The sequence below is a fragment of the Osmerus mordax genome, chromosome 13 (genome assembly GCF_038355195.1).
Source record: "Osmerus mordax isolate fOsmMor3 chromosome 13, fOsmMor3.pri, whole genome shotgun sequence".
NCBI classification, from domain to species: domain Eukaryota; kingdom Metazoa; phylum Chordata; class Actinopteri; order Osmeriformes; family Osmeridae; genus Osmerus; species Osmerus mordax.
Genome location: NC_090062.1, coordinates 7805692 through 7824558, shown reverse-complemented (window position 1 = coordinate 7824558; position 18867 = coordinate 7805692). Strand labels below are relative to the sequence as shown.

The following is an 18867-nucleotide window of genomic DNA, read 5'->3' as shown; positions in this document are numbered from 1 at the left end:
GAATCTCATACAACTATAGATATCCCCTCCACTTTCTGGAATCTTTGGATTCTATAATGTTGCTCATCTAATCGTTCATCAGCAAACATTTAACCAACTATCGACTTACCTTTAACTAAATGTTGCATTTACTGTACATAATATTAATTCGAGTATCTTGTAGATTTTAAGGGCCCGACAATGGAGTTTGTAATGTGCTCTCTACTTGAATGAACGGCAGAGGAAAACAATTGGTTTGTTACAGAAAATCATTTATCCCGTGTTCAAGGGTAAGACGTCTGGAAGATGCAACATTAGGGAATAACAGAAGAATCAAACATAGGGGAGATTACATTTCAAAACCTTACTTTCTCACCACTTTCGTACCCTCAGTTACACGCTACAGTATCTGCCCCACAGGGCCAGTGGCAAGCACCATTCAGTATTGATCGACCTGTCCGAGCTTGAGTTGCTGTAGTGTGGTGAGGTCAGTCAGGCCAGGGCCTGAATACAAAACAATGGTTCATTCACCTCAACATTACAGTGCGTACAGTATACACCAGTGTGAGGTTACATAGGCCCTGCTCAATGGAGTCCTATGTTGTGATACTAGAGACTGGGGCTATTATATAAACAGAAGAGATCTGAGTTCCACACCTTGAAAAAAACATCTCCTTTCAAAGGTTCTGAAAGATAGAAAGGATGGAAAACATGATGTGCTCATTCCAAGAGCGCCATTGACTAGCAGTACAGTCCTACTGACCTATTATGTCTTACTATAATTTATAGATTGTTCCAGAGCTCATTCGTGATCAATGATACAGACCCCTGAATGTGATGCATGTGCACCTCCAAATCATCCCCTCCTATCCCAAAGAGATGCACCTGCTTTTCACCCTTGTGTTTCTATTAGCAAGTGACTTCATTTGTAAATGAACATCGAACACACACACACACACACATACAGACACACACAAACACAAGAAGAAATGCACACATACATAGGTCAAAGGGTCCTTCTATAAAGATAACTCTGGTCACTGTTAAAAATTCTACTTTTTTACCACACACACACACAAATACAGCCAAATGAGATTTAAGACATTAACAGCTTTCAATGTCTCTCGCTCCTATCACAACAGTGTAAACAGCACCATCTGGAGTTACCCCACCACAGAGAATGAAGGTCCTAATGTTCAAAAATGTTAAAGAAAAAAGAAGAGAAAAAAGAAAATGTAGACAAACAACAGCAAATTGAAAAATATTACATTTATTGTACTCTATATGGTAATGTTTGACGGTTGATGACACAGAAAACCAAACAGATACAGAATAATTAACATATTTCTAAAGCATTACATTCAAAATTGCTATGGTCCCATGTGCACTACGAAGCAAATATGAAATTCAGAAGATAATGCTAATTTAGGGAATGTTTGGGTCTGCAAAGAGATGGCATTTTCTTGGTATCTGTTTGTGAAACATTATATCAGATATAAATCATTATTATTGTTAATACCAACGGTGAGGCAACAAATTATTGTTATTTTGATATTATTTTTACTTTAGTTTAAATTAGGATTCAATTTCCCAGTCTTTAACAACACAATAACATTTTTTAAAGAAATAGTGTATGTCTGGTATGGTTTTTCATTTGACATGATGACCATAGAGAACCATTCGTTATGAAATGTATTCACAACAAATTACAAACCCTGAAATTCATATCACAACATTATGAATGAAGCCCTTAGGGGTGTTACATTTGTGATGTCATCAAATTTATGTATAATCCACTTTGAGTGTGGATGAGCTTCAACTCCAAAACTAACAGTTGGAAGCATATATTTATTTTAATATGATTCCAGCTTACATTCCCAAAGTTTCCCCAAAGTCACCAAAAGGTTCCATTAAATTCCAAAATGCAGAATTTGCCACCCCTAGAAATATTGTTAAAAAGTGCAACAATTCCAAAGTGTATTGGTGTAAAGATTTTACAGTGATTCACTGTCACATTTAAACACCAATTAAGAGGTCAAATTAAAAGTTCAACAGCACTGTAACCAAAGACACAGGATCCTTCAAAACTCATATAAAGTTCTTTAAGCAAATATAAGAACATTTGACACAACTGCAGCATATTCAACTAAATTCTCAAGTATTTTAACAAAACTCTTTTGTGCTACACATAAAATGTGCTGTCTAACTCACTTTAACATTTATAAATCAGTCACTGGACAAAATAAATGATCCTTTCTACTTTAACATCTTAAATATAGGAATGTAAATCCACAATGTTATTACAACCGCCATTTTGGCGTTTGAATATCAAATGAATTTGTACAACCAAGAAAGAAAGATAAATTACCACATCGATTTTTAATGGTTGTCGCTTTTCTATGTCTAAATAACCCAATATTGACCGGTAGTGAATTAATAAAAGTGTTTTGGGTGATCGTCTATAAGCTACTATGTTTCAGTTCCAAAGATCAATATAGTAGCTTTGACTTGTAATATTTGAAGATGAATTCACCTCAGCTGTCTATTTCATGCACAAATCCTTAACTGACTTTGCTCTGTGTTTGTTCGTCCTCAGAATAAGTTAAAAGCATACAAAAAAATAAACAAAATACATCCTTGTCACTGCTTTTGCATTCCCTGGTTCTTAGTCCTATGATCCAATTTCAGAATATAGTTATATGTGTATACAGTGTATACAACTCACACACCAACAGTTAAGGCTTTATTTGAGTCCCCCTAAAAGCTTGGTGCCCAAGGTGGACCCATATTTGTAGGTGAGTTTACTGGGGTGCAACAAAACGTAACACTGATCTTGTTTTATGCTACATCTTTCCATCTACTCATCCACTGTATGTAGTAGAGAGAGTCTTTCATATCTTCTTGAACTTGCGGCCAAGCTGATGGTAATAAAGCAGGGTGATGAGAAGGAATATGACTTCACTGGTGAGGAGGAGAGAGGCTGGGTTTGAAACCTGGTCAACCTCCAGCAGCGTGACAGACGTAACTGCAACGACACACACATGCACACACACAAATATGTAATTTTGAGTTCATAGAATTTATTTAACCATCATAGATATCTGCCAGAAACATTGTTTTGCAATGGAAAAATGAATGCAAAACATTAAACTAATATCTAACTCAACTGTGTAAAAAAATACTAAACATTTACTTTTCTGGACATCCTATAAAAATACCTACCTAAACTTACTCTCAACATAGTAATGTTCTGCTCCACAACAGACAACATACTCCAATAAGAACAATACAATATCTACACACTTACTGAACCAACAGAGCTGACAGAATATGAATACATTTATTAAGCACCAGCACTAGAGGGCAGTATGTTCTTAGTAATTTTTAATCCCTTGGGCTTTTTGTCAGCGGCACGAGATGTAACAAAGATTGATTTTCCACTGAAGTGTGGCTTTCAGTGATGCAAGTGTGAGACAAGACTCATAGAGATAGCACAGGCTTGTGTGTTCTCTCCAGTTCTTTCTTGTTCCAATCTCTCACTCACCTAGGAACTGGACAGCCAGGTAACTTGCTTCTGTTAGGAGGGTCCACTGGAGGATGGCCTTCTCTGCTGTGTACAGGCCATTCCACATGATTAAAGAGATACCTGTGGAGAGAGAGAGAGGGAGTTTTGTCTCTCTGGGGTGGGTTTGTGTATGTGTGTGTGTGTTTTGTGTGTATATCTATTCTGCCACTGTTACAAAAATGAAGCCATCACACAATAATCATAAGAAAACACAACAATGTACTGTCATTTTATTAACATTTTCACCACTGTCAAAACTATTTAAGCCAGATTGTGAAGATAATTTGATGTAAATGATAAGTGACAAAATGTAACCTTAAACAATATTATACTCCAATCAGGCAACCAGAGTTGGCAGCTGTTGCCAAACACATAACTGGTACAACTTCATAACAAGTAAACAGTACTTGGATTGGTGCACTCTGGGATAGTGAGTTAAAGTCCCCCTAGTTGATACAGTGTGCAATATAACTATGGCATCTTGAAATAATGTCTAACTAAAAATGTATCCTAGAAATGGATAACAAATCTTTGGTTCTTAGACCGGGTCAGAAGGTCATTTCCATTGAAGAGGGAGCTGGGAGTATGAGCTCTGTTGGAGTGCTTTAGATAAGCAGACATGCCCAGAGTGTGAATGTGTGTATTTATGGCTCCGTACCCCCCACACACGCCATCTTGGGACAGAGAGCAAAGGAATTATATTTTTGCCCCTGCCTGGATCCATCTGCTATTAAGGGATTATCCCTTCCTAGCACATAGAGGGGTTTCTTCCTGAACTTACCCCCAATCAGGGCATCGTAAAGAGACAGGGTTCCTGTTTGAATACTCAAAACACTTCCTAAAAGACTAAAGCACATCAATTCTTCTTACTCTTCATGGGTCTATCCTGTTAAATGATCTCAGGGAAGCAATGTGGAAAGGATGCATTCCTAAGGTTTTTCTAAGGACCACAGATCCACATCAGCCACCTCATAGACCAGGATTAGGTGGTGGTGATTGTAGGAATAGGACAGCTTGCTGGGTTTACTTAAAATGCATACTTAGCATTGGAGCTAGAGTATTTTCCTTGTTTTCAAGTGAATGTGTCAGGTTCCCTGAATAAGGGCTCTTATCATTCTCTCTGGAAGATGATGCACTGGTCTGCATGGAAATGTTTTGAGTACAATGATTACCATCAAATAGACTGACCATGAAGGCTTGGTTGAGATGGGGGTATTTGCACAGAGCTACCATTTATGGCCATGTGGAGAAAGGAGGAGGGCTGAAAGCTAATAGCCAAAAACACTTGTCATCCAACACAATATCATTGTTTCCTAGAAGCATTTGGACATTCGGTCAACAAATGGCTGTTTCAGACTCAAACTCAATAATAGCTTACCATAAAATATGCAATAGCCTTGGTAGCTTACACTCCAACATACCATGTACAGTCTATTAATTCACACAAATCTATACACCTATACTCCCCATATATATATTTCTTACCCATATTGTATATACATACTGTAGGGTTTGATGATTGTATGTACGTATATAGTATATTATTGTTATGAGCCCTTACTCAGAAGTGCTCCACCATAGAGTCGAATGGAGACCTGGGTGGTGGTGAGCTCAAACACAAACTCATAGAGCTGACTGGGGAGTACCAATGCCTGAAGGAGACAGAAAGGAAATCATGTCATTTTTAGGAATTATGTTGAATTATAAGTATAAGTAATCAACAGAGTAGGGCTAGGTGACTAGTTCACTTCTGAATGGTACTTACTATCAAGGCCATGCTTGTGAACAGCACAGCAGATATGAGAATCCATACCCTGGTGGAAATACAAGCAGATAGATATATTGATTAGAAACACCCCCACAGCTGTTCTGCAAAAAATTGCTCCAATCAGTAACAAAGACATGAAATTGAATTGCGACTAAGTCTTTGCTGCTCTCGAGGGTGCCCTTGAACTGATTGGAGAAAGTGATTCCATCAGTAAGTGGACAGGAATTATAATTTTGTTTTGTTTCTTACCGTAGACCTATTGGCTCTCGTACCGCAAACTTCATTTCGTTGCCAAGCATTTGGCTGATCTGGAATGTTAAAGCAAGGCACAACTACTAAGAGAAAAGGAGCCTCTCAATCAAGCATATCAATACAACACTCCATAACCAATTAACCTTTTTGCACCAGACAGTCTACAACTTTACATCTGAGAGGCACAGAGCAACAATTATGTTGACCAATGAAAATGTTGGGAAGCTGTATTAACATCACCAATTTGAGAAGCCACCCATTATTTAATGAGCAGTAAACTGATGGGAATGATCTGAGCCTACTTTTGGGTGGTTTGAGTGTTCCAGTCCTGAAAGGCCTCGACACAGACGATGGATTATGCTCCAAAGCAACAAAGATTTAGTGATACAGAGACTCTGCCAGCATGGAATAGCGTACAAACAAGGCATTTAAAAAGTACCTCTAGCAAGGGGCCACAAGCTTGATTATGAACGAATGAGGAAAATAGATTTTATGGGAAAAGTTGAGTGGGGTTTTAATTCATGGACAACTCCTTTTTGCCCTGAGAAACAGCCATAGCCAGCCACCGATACTTAACAGTGCTGTCTTTGTTTCAGAGATGACTGATTGAATCTTTCTGGTTAACAAGAAGTGCAGGTAAGAATGACACTGTTGGTGGAGATGATAATGATCGTGTGTGGTATCCTCTCTCTGACTCTCCCACACACACACACACTTTCTATTGCCTTCAGTCCTGTAGGCATCAAGGCTGAAAATGGGCTATGGTGAATATAGCTCATGTACTCGTACTCGTAAAAATACCCCCGATACCAAAGACCGATACCTCAATGGTAATTATACCCTTTGAAGGTCATAATTTTTGCTTTAAGTTTGTAATAAGCACATAAAAATAATACTTTTTTAATTTGAGTAATAATAAAGAAGCTGTCCTACATTCATTAGTCTCACTGTGTTGTGCTTGGAAAACTGCCACATCGCCAAAAAAAAAGAAAAAAAAAAGTATCAGTATCGGCGAGTACCAGAAAATAAATATCGGTACTCGTACTCGGTCCTTAAAAAATGGTAGCGGTGCATCCTACTGAATTTACAGTCTCTGTCTGACACCTTTGCCATCATCTCCACCCACTTTAAGTCCTATTCGTGTCCTTTGAATTATCCGCTAGTGGATAATAAACTAAAGTAAAATATTTTCCTTCTGAAAAGGGCAAATAATATTCTACTCATATTTTCGTCAATCCTATTTCCTCTCTAATGGTTATTACCATATCCTGCCAGTCCAAATTAGGTTCAAATGTTGTCCTCACACAGTCAATATTTTATGTACTGTAACCTCAAGAATAGTTGGAGCTTTCAGATAAAAGTGTAACGAGAACTGCATATCCTATATAAGTTTGATCAGTAGAAACCTTTGGAACTCAAAACAAACATGAATACTAGATTGGAGGTACTCAAAATACTAATATACATCAGTAAATTCAAAAATATGAATCTGTCTGCACACATTTTCTGGTATAGTTATTTAATACAGTTTTTGGGCATTGAAGTTGTTCAAGTACACTTTTGACATTACATTTTCAAATCATTTGTAGACAACTTTTCCCACTGTTTACTGTCAATTCTAAAGTTTCCCAATCAGCAAGTTCCTAATGTTGTACAAATAAATAAAACTTAATGTTTAGTTATGGATGTCCCTCACCTTAGACCTGTGGATCTCACCATCATCATCCTCGCCTCCAACACCAAGGACCTTGCGGGTCTTCAGTCGACTGACGAGGTCCGTCTGACTGTGCTTCTTCATGAGGGGAGGGTGATGTTTGTTGCTCATGGTAGTGAGGAAAATACCTTGGGTTCCTAAAATGCAAATATAAAGAGATGGTTTAAAGGATTGATTTAGTTGTATATCGCTGCAGTTTTGAAAAAGTGATGCAACACTGACTACCCATGCCTGGGGAAAAGTAAACACTATCTCTGTGGTTACTGTTTAAAATGCAAACATGGGCCACAGAAAAAATCCATATTGAATGAAACAAGAAACAAAACCAGACAACCCTTAAATGACTGTTTCCCCTCTACTATGCCTCTCTTGCTGCTTTCGTTCATCTTTGTGGACAAGATTTACACAGGTAAATATCTATATTTGGATTTCACCTTCATCTTCAAAATCAAACACACATAAAACATAGCAGGATATTTCCACATCATGTGTTACAGCTGCTGTCTAAGCATATACGTTTATTCACTCAATACAATCCCCTCCAGAGGCATAAGACACCTGCAGTATACTGATTATATGCATCCTGAATCCTAAACTACCAGTATCTTCTCATTATCCAAATCTATTACTATGCCATACATTTCTCTTTGGCAAATAATGTCAGCCTCGATAATAGTGTGTAGACTCTGAGTGAATTCAACATTTCAATAAGAAGTAATTATGCCATCCTTAATTGACAGACCAGTGAAAAGCCTCCTCTGCACACACAGTATGTGGTCCTTTGTCTACATTAGACTGAATCGATGTGGGTGGAGGTATGATCTATACATCAAAAGGGTCTATTTAGTCAGGTCAATGTTGAAGCAACTTACGGGTTTTAAAGGTCATCTGCTTAAAGACTGGGAAATCAATGGACAATTATGAATGGGAAACAGGTTCAATGTTTGTGATGCTTTTTGTTTTTCTGTATGAGTAAACCTTGGCAACCATGTTGTCCTCACCGTGTCTGAGAATGAGATAACTGCACTTCTACAACACCAGGTCTTCTCTTAATTTAAATTATTGCCGGTAACAACTTAATGTTGGCATATTGTTGATTGCAGGAGGTCACAGATGGAGCAAACTAAGGTGCAAAAAACCTAGCCTTTTTGAAATGGAACAAAATTGAAACAATAGATGCTATCAGACAAGTCTACTAGATTTGCTTTGTTTACTTTGATGTGAAGTCACTTCCTAATTTTGGTTTTTGATCTCCATTTGATGGGAATCCAAATGAAACAATAGAAAGTAAATTAAAGCATTTAGCCCTCTAATGATCTTCCTTTCATGAAAAAGATTATGCAGCCAAAGATGTGACAAATACTTGTTTATTTGCCTTATCCTCCATCGTAATGACCACTATAAAATACTTTTTTAACAAGGTTGCTAAGCTACAACATCCGTATTATGCAGACTTGGTGACATGCTGATTTAGATTTAGATATTTAGATAAAAAAGAACACTTCACCCATGATTCACACTGGCATAACTGGCCCCTTCACCCAGAGTAAACAGCTTGGCAGTCATTTGGTCTTTAGTGTTTTCCTTCGACTTGCAAAAATATGACCATGTCTAGCCTATTAAGATCCTCTTTGAAACACCGGACCTCTTTAATGTGTAAAGTCTCTCTGTGTTGTTTTATGGCAGGAGAGCCATTAAGAACATGCTTATTGTACTGAAAACGGTGCATGATTCTCTGACCACTCTTGTGTCCGACATCAATCCCCCAAACCCTACCCCACACACTAGAGCACCATGGCAACAACAGTTTCCACTCTACAGAAAGGTCAGTGTTGATCTGGGTGGATTCGGGGACATGCATATTGCATGGGCTGAGGAAGCAGATGGATTATATGAATTCTACCGGGGTGACACTGTTTGGAAAGCAGGCAAGAAGCTTAGTTTCATATGTGTTCAGCAGAGGAAACACACAGAGCCAAAGGGCAAATTTGCTGTGAATAATCAAGAATGTCACCAGACATTGCTCACCAGATTTTATTCAACAAAACCAAATTATTATCAGTATCAGAGTACAATTTGTTGGACATTTTAAACCTTACAAATGGGCTACGGGAAGCAGGGGGTTAATAATAAATATTATTATTTAAGGAGGGTCGTTTAGATTCAAAGGAGTCTATTTCACCAAACAGTCCAGTTCCATCTACAGAATCACAACCAACTTCTCATTGAAAATCGGGGCAATGTTATGTTAGATTAATGCATAAGGTCAGCCCAGATCATGTTGTTTCTATTGAAAATATAATGGCTCTGGAAGGCTAGCATGCAATGAGAGACATGATCAAACCACAGAGCATATCATCTTTATTATTATTACGTTATTATTACAAAAAAGGCCTGTTCCTGTGACTGACATACATTATTAGAAAACATGAATGGAGATTTTATTAATTATAAAGCTGCCCATTTCTTTTGGATTTTGCTTGAATTATATTTACCTCTGCCATATACCTGAGACTCTACATAGGTGACACAGTACTTCTCACTCAAAATAATGCTCTCTCAGACTACATACAAGAAGCTGATTACATCTGTGGAATTACTGCTAATAGAACAGAAACATAATGTCAAAGCCCAATAAGCACAACTATTGCATGCTCAGTGCAGGCAAGTCTAATGGTGTTAGGCACTGACACAGAGCTGGTCCAGGGGAAGTAATGCTCATGTCTACAGGGACCACGGGCGAGGGAAAACTGAGCTGACACCATTCTCGGTGTCTGTGTCTCAAAGGCGATTCATCTTCTCACACCTGACAACCACTGCACAAGGACACACACATGCAACACACATCTCAAAATGTCCCCTTCAAGCTAAATTGATCCAGTTTCTTAACATACATATCTGTCATTAGGAAATGAACTTGTCTGATAATCTTCTCGACATCGGGATTGAACAAATCTCAGCCCTATCGTTGATTCCTCGTATACACTGAATCTGTTGTTTTTCTGTCAACACTTGGTAAGAAAAAACTGCTGTTAAATTGTTATTATTATCTCTTAAAATAAAATAAATCTTAAATGAGGGGATAGTCATTTATGCATGGAAATTTAAACAATACAATTATCTTTTATTGATTAGAGTGCATTTCCTTTAACTCCAGATTTCTGTTCAAAAAGTTAGATTTTGTTCCATCTTCAAGGCTGTGCTTATTGCTGTTTACCAGTAAATGTTTGTCTAAATTGACCAAAAACATAATCAAGGCAATAATCGGGTTGTCCTCTTGATTCCTAGTTTCTCAAACATGGCATAACCTACAGAGCAGATTCTATTTAAAGATGATTCTCAGCATCTATTTTCCCATAGCCATTTATTGCTGGCAGGTAGGATGAGTTTAGATCTCTCTTGTCTCAACAGTGTTGACTGAAGTAGATGAGTTGGGGTTAGGGGGGAAGGAAGGGCTCCGGATATAGCTCTAACAAGAAGATAAATTGTCAGATAAATTGATCATTCTCTATCCAGCAGGGGCCCCACATGCAAAACAACAGGATAACACTGTGTAATAGCACCTTTTTAAATCAGCAGAGACACTGCAATGTCCAGGGCTTTAAAAAGATAAGCCCGGACTGGCCTTGGACACCTGGGACTGGTACCTGCGTCTCGACCAGGCTTTATAAGGCTTAATTAGAATGGCGAGTCAGTTGACAAATGTGTCTTGATGTAGTCCTCTACATTTGTATATAACACAACAAATACATTAGCCATCTGCAATTAACTGTCACAAAAATAATGTCTATAGTTGCTAAGTGAAATACCCAAAGTTCCTTAATTATTATTGAAAAGAGACCCTTATCCCATCACTGTGAGTGACTTGTGCCAGCTGCTTTCAGCTGTAATCCCTTTCTACAATTTTAGCTCATGTTGCAAATTTCTTTTCCAGTAATTCATGGTTTTTGGGTAATAAATATGCCTACAATATTGCCTTGAACACCCTCATTTTACTAAGTAACTTCCCATCTTTGACGACCACACTTCAATCTATTTCTAATCTTTCTCACTGTATTATTCCCTCTTCATATTGATGGCTCTACAGTATTACTATAGAGAGGTTCATTTAAATCAGCCACTACAAATAACCATCCAACCTCCAAGACAAGGAGGGAACATTTTTTAACCTGTATAATGAAACCTTTTCCCCTGACAAATTGTTAGGAGAAAACCAGTCAACTTTACTCACCATCTCTGACTTTTGGCACAGCTCTCAGAGATGTACTATATTCCAAACGATGGTGGTAGATGTCCCTTGCCAGAGTCCAGTCAACTCAGTGGGACACAGACAGAAATGACCTTGCTCTACTCTCAAACTATGGATTAGTTCAGTGACCTTGGGTATGAAAGAGTTAATGACAGTCAGATGGCTGAGCAGTGAGGGAGTCGGGCTAGCAATCAGAAGGTTGCCAGTTCGATTCCCGGCTGTGCAAAATGACGTTGTGTCCTTGGGCAAGGCACTTCACCATACTTGCCTCGGGGGAATGTCCCTGTACTCACTGTAAGTCGCTCTGGATAAGAGCGTCTGCTAAATGTAAATGTAATGTAATGTTGGGGAAAAATCCATTGTTTTAAATGGAAGAACAACCAGCCCACCCTGAGGGCTCCAGCTCAACAAGACCATGGCTTTGCAGCCTTTTTCCAAGTTAGGAACTGAAGGCTGGAGTTACACTGAAGCTTGCTCTTAGTTAAGCTAATGTAATGAATTATCTCCACTTGCGTCTCAGTCCTCTCACACTAGACCAAAGTTTATGTCTGGTCAGCTAATGACACATACTGTATACAAGCGAGACAATTCCTGAGAATTCAAGTAACCTTAATTCCATATCATAGGTAGGTTAAAGATATAGCCCCATGTGCACATCTGTCCAATCTCCTCATATCTTCACACCTGTATAGAGGTCCTGATTTAAAATGAAGACTTGTATGTTTCGGACAGAGACCTGGGGGATTTGTTGTAGTGGAGGCAGCATGTGTAATTTATTTGCACTAAGGAGTCCATCAGTGTTAATTGACTAGAAATTATTGACCAGCCCAACTCATATGCTGGGCAGAGTAATTAGGGATTTTAGGGATGAGTGCACGGACTAACCACTGTTCCTCACCATGGAACATTTCTAGATCAATAATTTCACCCAGTGTTTTTTCCTACCATTATATTAGGGGTGCACCCCGCTCCCCCAACGGCACCCCCCACCCCCCCTGGAAGGTCAAGTTAATTTTGTAAAAAAGAAATATATCTAATATACCTAGGTCAAACACTGTCACCGTTTCACCAGAACAAATCACTCAAGCATCCAATAGGAGGGTGCATTACTAAACACATAACATATAAATATTATTGGCCATCACCACAAAAATAACTACATGTTGGCACATGAGTGTAGGTTTAAATGCATCATATAACAAGCTACTGAGTGATCTTTAATCCAGGCTAAGGATTAATTTGAGTCGAATGTGTAATTTTGTCCAATAGTTGATAGATCAAAAAAGGCCAAATAACTGGTTTATTGTGTATTTATTGATACAATTTTCCAATTACAAATGCTCTAAACATCCCATTAACTGAATGCTTTAGAAATGTGCTAAATAGTTCTGACTCTTTCAGCCAATGTTCCCAGGGAGGTGACTACATAACTATATCAAGTTTCTTTATATAAATTTTTCTACTCTTACTTCTGATCTGGGATGTTCCTAACACATTTAACAAATTGAATACTGGTTACTCACAATGTCCAAAAGGTTATTGAAATGCCCTTTGTCAGATATTCCATGGGAGTGAGCAGGTTTGGGTCACCTCCATGACTGATGACTGAAACACAGACTCTGCTTCATGTGCAGGTGTTAAGTATATATAGACACCCACGCCATACACTCACAGTGGGTAATGAGAAAAAAGTAGGCCCATCACATGTCCTGCTAGGAGAGGAATCACCACAATAATTGTCTTCTATTTTCCCCTGTTAGGACACATCACCTCAGAGCCTCCACAACTCTAGAAAACACACAAACAACATTCTTATGCGTGTTTATTACTCGTAAATAACAAGAATACAGTGTATTATATTACAACAAGCCCTCATGCCACACGCACACACTCTCTTCTTTTAGTTGTCATATCAGGTCTGAATAACAGGTCCGACAAGCACCACCAACATGATGGAAGCCATGACGATTCATCTGATAACATGGACATGAGTGAGAGTGATAGAACAGAGCTCCACAGGAGACAGGCTAGGGAAACGATTGTGACGGAGAAGTCACAATTCTACAAGAACAATATTGACTAAACAGCAACAAAACACATTTTTTTTATCTAAAGACGAAATTATCATAATAGGTATGAGCTAGGTTTGTTCTCTTGAATATTTCTATGGGGCGTAAGTTTCATACATTTTCCAAAGAACTATTTTGTGCAATGCAAATAGCATTCTGCACCAGCTGCAACTTTTAATTAACTTTACTGAATGTGATTAGAGAATGCTGCTAAGAATGCAACCCTTTTGCATACTGCCTGAATTTGTGAATAATAAACTACTGATTCTCATTTTACCCATTCAGACAGGCTGTTCAATGAAAAGCCAGGGTGGAAACAGGATGGACTTCTTAAAATTGTCCCCAGATCCACGTGTGAGAGAGAAACAAAGAGTGAAAGCCAAAGAGTGAGAGAACATGAGAGAACGTGAGAGAACATGAGAGAATGTGAGAAATAGAGAGAGAGACACAGGCACTCTGTTCCCTGGTGGTACACAGCAGCTTCACATCCAAGGCAAATCAGGCAAGTCAATGGCAAGGAAATCAGGCATTTGACTCAAACCTTTAACTAACACTCCCCAGCAGGTTCCTCCATCTCAACTGAGTGAATGTGCAAAGGACCTTTTGTGACTTCTCAAACCAGAATGACATCAGAATCAAGACCAGAATTACATGAAATATTATCAGATACAATTGGCTACTTTGAACATGGATTTCTTGCAACATACAAAATACTATTAAAACACATATCACTTTTACTCCCATTTTAAAACATAACCGTTACCAAAGGGTTAGGCAAATAAGCTCCCTATTAAAATGATCTTACATTGTAACTGGCAAATTGCTTCTGACTTGACGATAACAAAGAGGGAGACCATCTGGGAGGGTGAAATTGCAGGTCAAGTTCAGTCATGAGTCATCTCAAATCCCATCTCCCAATCTGCATGGGCTGAAACAGAAATCTTAGAGAGCCCATACAAAGAGCTGTCTTTGTGATTCTCTACCAGTGGATTTCAGAAGGTAAAAACAAGACAGGTTAGTTACTTTAAGGCTCATGTTGATCTTGTCAAGACTACTGTTTAATGTGTTATGTGGTTTGTTAAATCGGTGGAATTTCAATGTCCTGTTATTCAAGAAACATCTTAGATGACCAACACAACAGGAGTGCAGTTGCTAAACTGACATCTTTAAGGACTGATTTTCTTAAGCTTCAAAGGCAAGTGTTGCAGACATATTGACATACAAATAAGTCTTCAAAACAGACCATGGACATTCCTAAAAAGAAAACATAAATGTTATAATATTAAACACCAATATTCATAATTTCACATCAATATGCTATACAAGTGGGCATGTGGGTTCACTGCCCTTGAAATGTACTTCAGAGAATGAGTCAAGCATTGAAAAAAACAAGCCATCAACTCATAAAAAGTTCAAAAACATACAAATGTCATAAAAATGTCTCAGAGACAGTGAAAATAATACCTATCCTTCCTCTGCAGAAACTCATTCCCATTTGAAACTGTGGCTACTCAATGGACAGAAATTAATTAATTTATAAAACTATTAGGTTGTCTCCCTGGCAGGCCATTGGCTGGAAACAGCTTGACCTCAGCTCAATCACACACCAGAACATGTGGAGCCATGCCAGATCCTGTCAATTGTCCCCGTATTGGGATAATCAGCAGGCCTCTAAGTGCATCATTCTTAAGGCAGACGTGATGGAGGATAGATCGCCTGCCTTTGAGTCTGTTTCTCTCCTCAGCAGTTATTGTACTCATCAACTTCAAGAGGAGTCATTCCCGATACCAGAGCTACTCTGGGGCCACTTCAATATGGTGAGAATGGCGGAGGGGACATCATTTATGTTTTGTACAAAGCTATGGTAAACACTCAGAATACTAAGCATGTAACTGAAAGATGCACACCATCCATTCCACATAACAGAGCAACAAAAAACGGACCTTTATCTCTCTCTCTTTCACAGGGCTTTGATTAGTGCATTTGTGAGCAGCACAAACCCAAATGCATTAGCTGTAGGAGCACAGCCCAGATGGCTGCAGAATAGCAGCTAGTGAACTACCATCAAACCCGAAGGCACACTATAAAGAGACATTAAAGCTCTATTTACAGCCATCTAAAAGCATCTGTATGAGATGAGCCCACATGCAGGTGCTGATCAGCTGACTTGAGGTGGAACCCTCAGTTGGGGGGGGGGGGGGGGGGCACATAGGAAATGCATTAAGAGACCACAGGAACTGAGCATCTTTGATCACAGATGTGTTGAATAGATACAGTGGAAAGTCTGGCTTGAGGAACTAACATGTAGCGTGACATTACTCTGACGAGATAGATTGTGTCATTGATCATACTGAGAGGTGTTCACAACAGCAACTGCCACCAGGGTTTTGGGGAAACAAACTGGTTTTCGCACATCCTCTTCCAGTGATTCCAGTGTGAAGTCAGCCTGTTCCCATGAGTGTAACAGCACTTTCAGTTTCTCACTACCAAAGCTCCAGATGTCACTTGATCAAGCTAGCTCATTGGTAGCCTATATCACTGCAATTATCTTCCTCTGCAATCATTACAGGAGAATAATTGCTGTGTATTTCCTTTCACTATTGTGATTGGTTGTCAATGAAAAATGAAAAAAGGAGCTACAAACCTCTTGATGGTGATGAGGTCTTAATAATGACATACAAATACATATTTAATATGCTACAACAAATATGTTAATAACCTTGCTGCAGTTATTGCATTAAACTATATTTAATACTAAGTCGTTGATTTATAAATCAAATATACCTCTACAGATGGTGGACTGATCCTAAACAATCATCCATCATTCAATACAGGATTAACCAAATCAGGGAATGTGGGAGGATGGAGTATGTGGTTATCTCTTTTCCTAAATGTAGGGAGGGATACAACCCTTGAAAATTGTTTCCAGTTTCCTATAAATGTGTCAGATGACCAATGTTAATACTACTAAGATCAAATGGAAAGTCAGCCAGGCAAAATCTCATAAAGAGCAATAAACGAACTGCAATTAAATTAGATACGCAATTAGACTTAGCAATTAAAAAAATCCCCAAATATAAGTGCTCCAATGTCCTCAGGTAAAAAATAACCCGCTCTTAAGAAAGCTGCAGTTGGTGTAGGCTAGAACAAAAGTAGATTAAGGAGTAGCCTATGGTAGGAACTAAAAAGAGACTAAACGTAGAAACAAAGAACGTAAAGTAATCATCGAGGTAACATGTTCCGTCTGTCAAATGCGACAATATACAATATGATATTGAAAGGTATTCAGAATTATTCAGTTTGACCCTGGTCTGTGCCAAGCGGAAGCACATTTTGTCTATCTTCAGGCTTCACGTTGCATGCAAAAAAGCATAGGCTATTTAATAGCCTACTAACGTCTACAATCGACAGGTCATCAACAGTTTTTTTTTTTTTTACAAATAAAACATGACGTGCTGACTTTTTACAATCTTCATATGGCTTCCTGTAAAATCAGACATTATTTATTATGAAACAAAGCGATAAACTAAAACTGTGCAAATACATTCTGACAACAGTCAGTTCTTGTTAATAAAGTAAGCTGGTTTCTTACCTTTGAGGAACGTTTTCCCAATAGTAGTTAACTCCAAGACAGTCTTATTCCTTGCGGAACATCTCACTGTGAAGTTGCTCAACACCCGCAGAAGCAGAATCCACGACAAACCATGTTTACCGTAACTGGAGGGTTACAGGTTTTCGCGGGCAAAATGTGTACTGTAGTTCGTAGCAGAGGTTTTATTTCTCAATCCTGCAGTTGTTCTACTTCCAACATTATTTTGCCAGAATGATATCTCTGTCAAATTCGTCATCTTAATTAACCAGGATATTAAAAACAACCAGGACTGTCTGGATACATATTTAATGGACATTGGCTTCTTAAAAACTGAATTCTGAAATCTTTTGCATAGTTTACTTTTTTTTGTTGTTCTTTTTTTAAACTAGATTCCATAAATAAACCAGTAACAATAATAGTAATTTTCCTCTTGACAGAAGATATACAGTGGGCTATTTATTTCATAGGAGATTATATTCTTTGGATACATGTAAATTAGCATTTCATATTATTTCAGCATGAAAGTCTGAAATTATTGTAGGACCTACTGGTAAAGATCTGTCCCAATACACTAATGGCTGTACTTTTTCAACAAACCAGAACAAACCCAATCAGAATGGTAGGTCAAGGATGCTGAAATTTAGTAAAAGCAAAACAGCTATTTACTACTACTCTCTGGTAAATATGATCTTGCTTTGATGTGAGCCTATGCAGGCAGCAAGGTAAAAACAAAAGAGTTCACATGAATAATGTGGGTTGTTGGGTTAACACACACAGCTATGCCTCATAGGGGAACGCCTAATGAAGATACATGTCCCGATACGCCTACACACTGCTGTGCAAGAACACACAGCACACACGTGACTGTGTACACATACACATGTATAAACACAAAAAGACATGCAAGTACATGGAAGTGCACTTACACACAAAAACACAGGGGTCAGGAGGGATATAAAATACCCTCACTCTTTCTTTTGCACCATATTCATGATACACACATCAACTCTTGAATTTAGTTTACTAGAATCATCTCCCCTGTGAATTTCTTGAAACACAAACATTTACATTTAGTCATTTAGCAGACGCTCTTATCCAGAGCGACTTACAGTAAGTACAGGGACATTCCCCCGAGGCAAGTAGGGTGAAGTGCCTTGCCCAAGGACACAACCTCATTTTGCACGGCCGGGAATCGAACTGGCAACCTTCAGATTACTAGCCCAATTCCCTAACCGTTTAGCCACCTGACTCCCTTTCGAACAATTCTAATACAAACAATTCTCTGGACTATTCTCAATTATAACACGTGGGCTTGCTTTCTTCAGCCGTGGATATCCTGGAGGTCGTAATCAGGGAGAGCAGTATACATCTTGCAGGAAGGGATGAATACATTGGGTTCAGTACAATGCTACCCTGCAACTCCTGTCTGCTGCTCTCACTTTCTAAAGAGGTGCTCACAAAGCAATCAGAGACAAATCACATCTCCATAATAAGGCTATAGAATAACTTGAGCAGGAAAAAACTACTGTATTTGCCAGACAGCTTATTAACAAAGGACATTTCAAGGATGAGTAAGGCAACTGCCCTTTGATCATTCGAGTAGGTCTACAGTGTTAGTGAAATTTAACCACTCATGTAAAAGTGCTTGTACACTTGATTTCCTCCAAATGGTATTGCAT

At 38.5% G+C, this 18867-nt stretch overlaps 1 protein-coding gene across 1 annotated transcript; it reads right to left on the bottom strand.

Annotated features, from left to right (window-relative positions):
• Positions 1–1260: 1260 nt before the first annotated feature.
• Positions 1261–17245, bottom strand: LOC136955531 (tumor protein p53-inducible protein 11-like). Its single transcript, XM_067249246.1, has 7 exons — positions 17189–17245; positions 7261–7415; positions 5562–5620; positions 5310–5358; positions 5106–5196; positions 3524–3625; positions 1261–3004 (listed from the first exon to the last, which is right to left on the bottom strand). The coding sequence occupies exons 2-7, from the start codon at positions 7387–7389 to the stop codon at positions 2871–2873; spliced, it is 564 nt and encodes a 187-aa protein (XP_067105347.1). The 5' UTR covers positions 7390–7415; positions 17189–17245; the 3' UTR covers positions 1261–2870.
• Between the last annotated feature and the right edge of the window lie 1622 nt (positions 17246–18867).

What these genes read in the sequence shown, in the direction of transcription:
- LOC136955531 (XM_067249246.1), bottom strand. Translation starts at nt 7,389, where the DNA reads ATGAGCAACAAACATCACCCTCCCCTCATGAAGAAGCACAGTCAGACG. An exon ending in GTGAGATCCACAGGTCTAAG is followed by an intron (nt 5,621 to 7,260) that starts GTGAGGGACATC and finishes TTAACATTCCAG; the next exon opens with ATCAGCCAAATGCTTGGCAA. An exon ending in CTATGGTGGAGCACTTCTGA is followed by an intron (nt 3,626 to 5,105) that starts GTAAGGGCTCAT and finishes CTCTCTCCACAG; the next exon opens with GTATCTCTTTAATCATGTGG.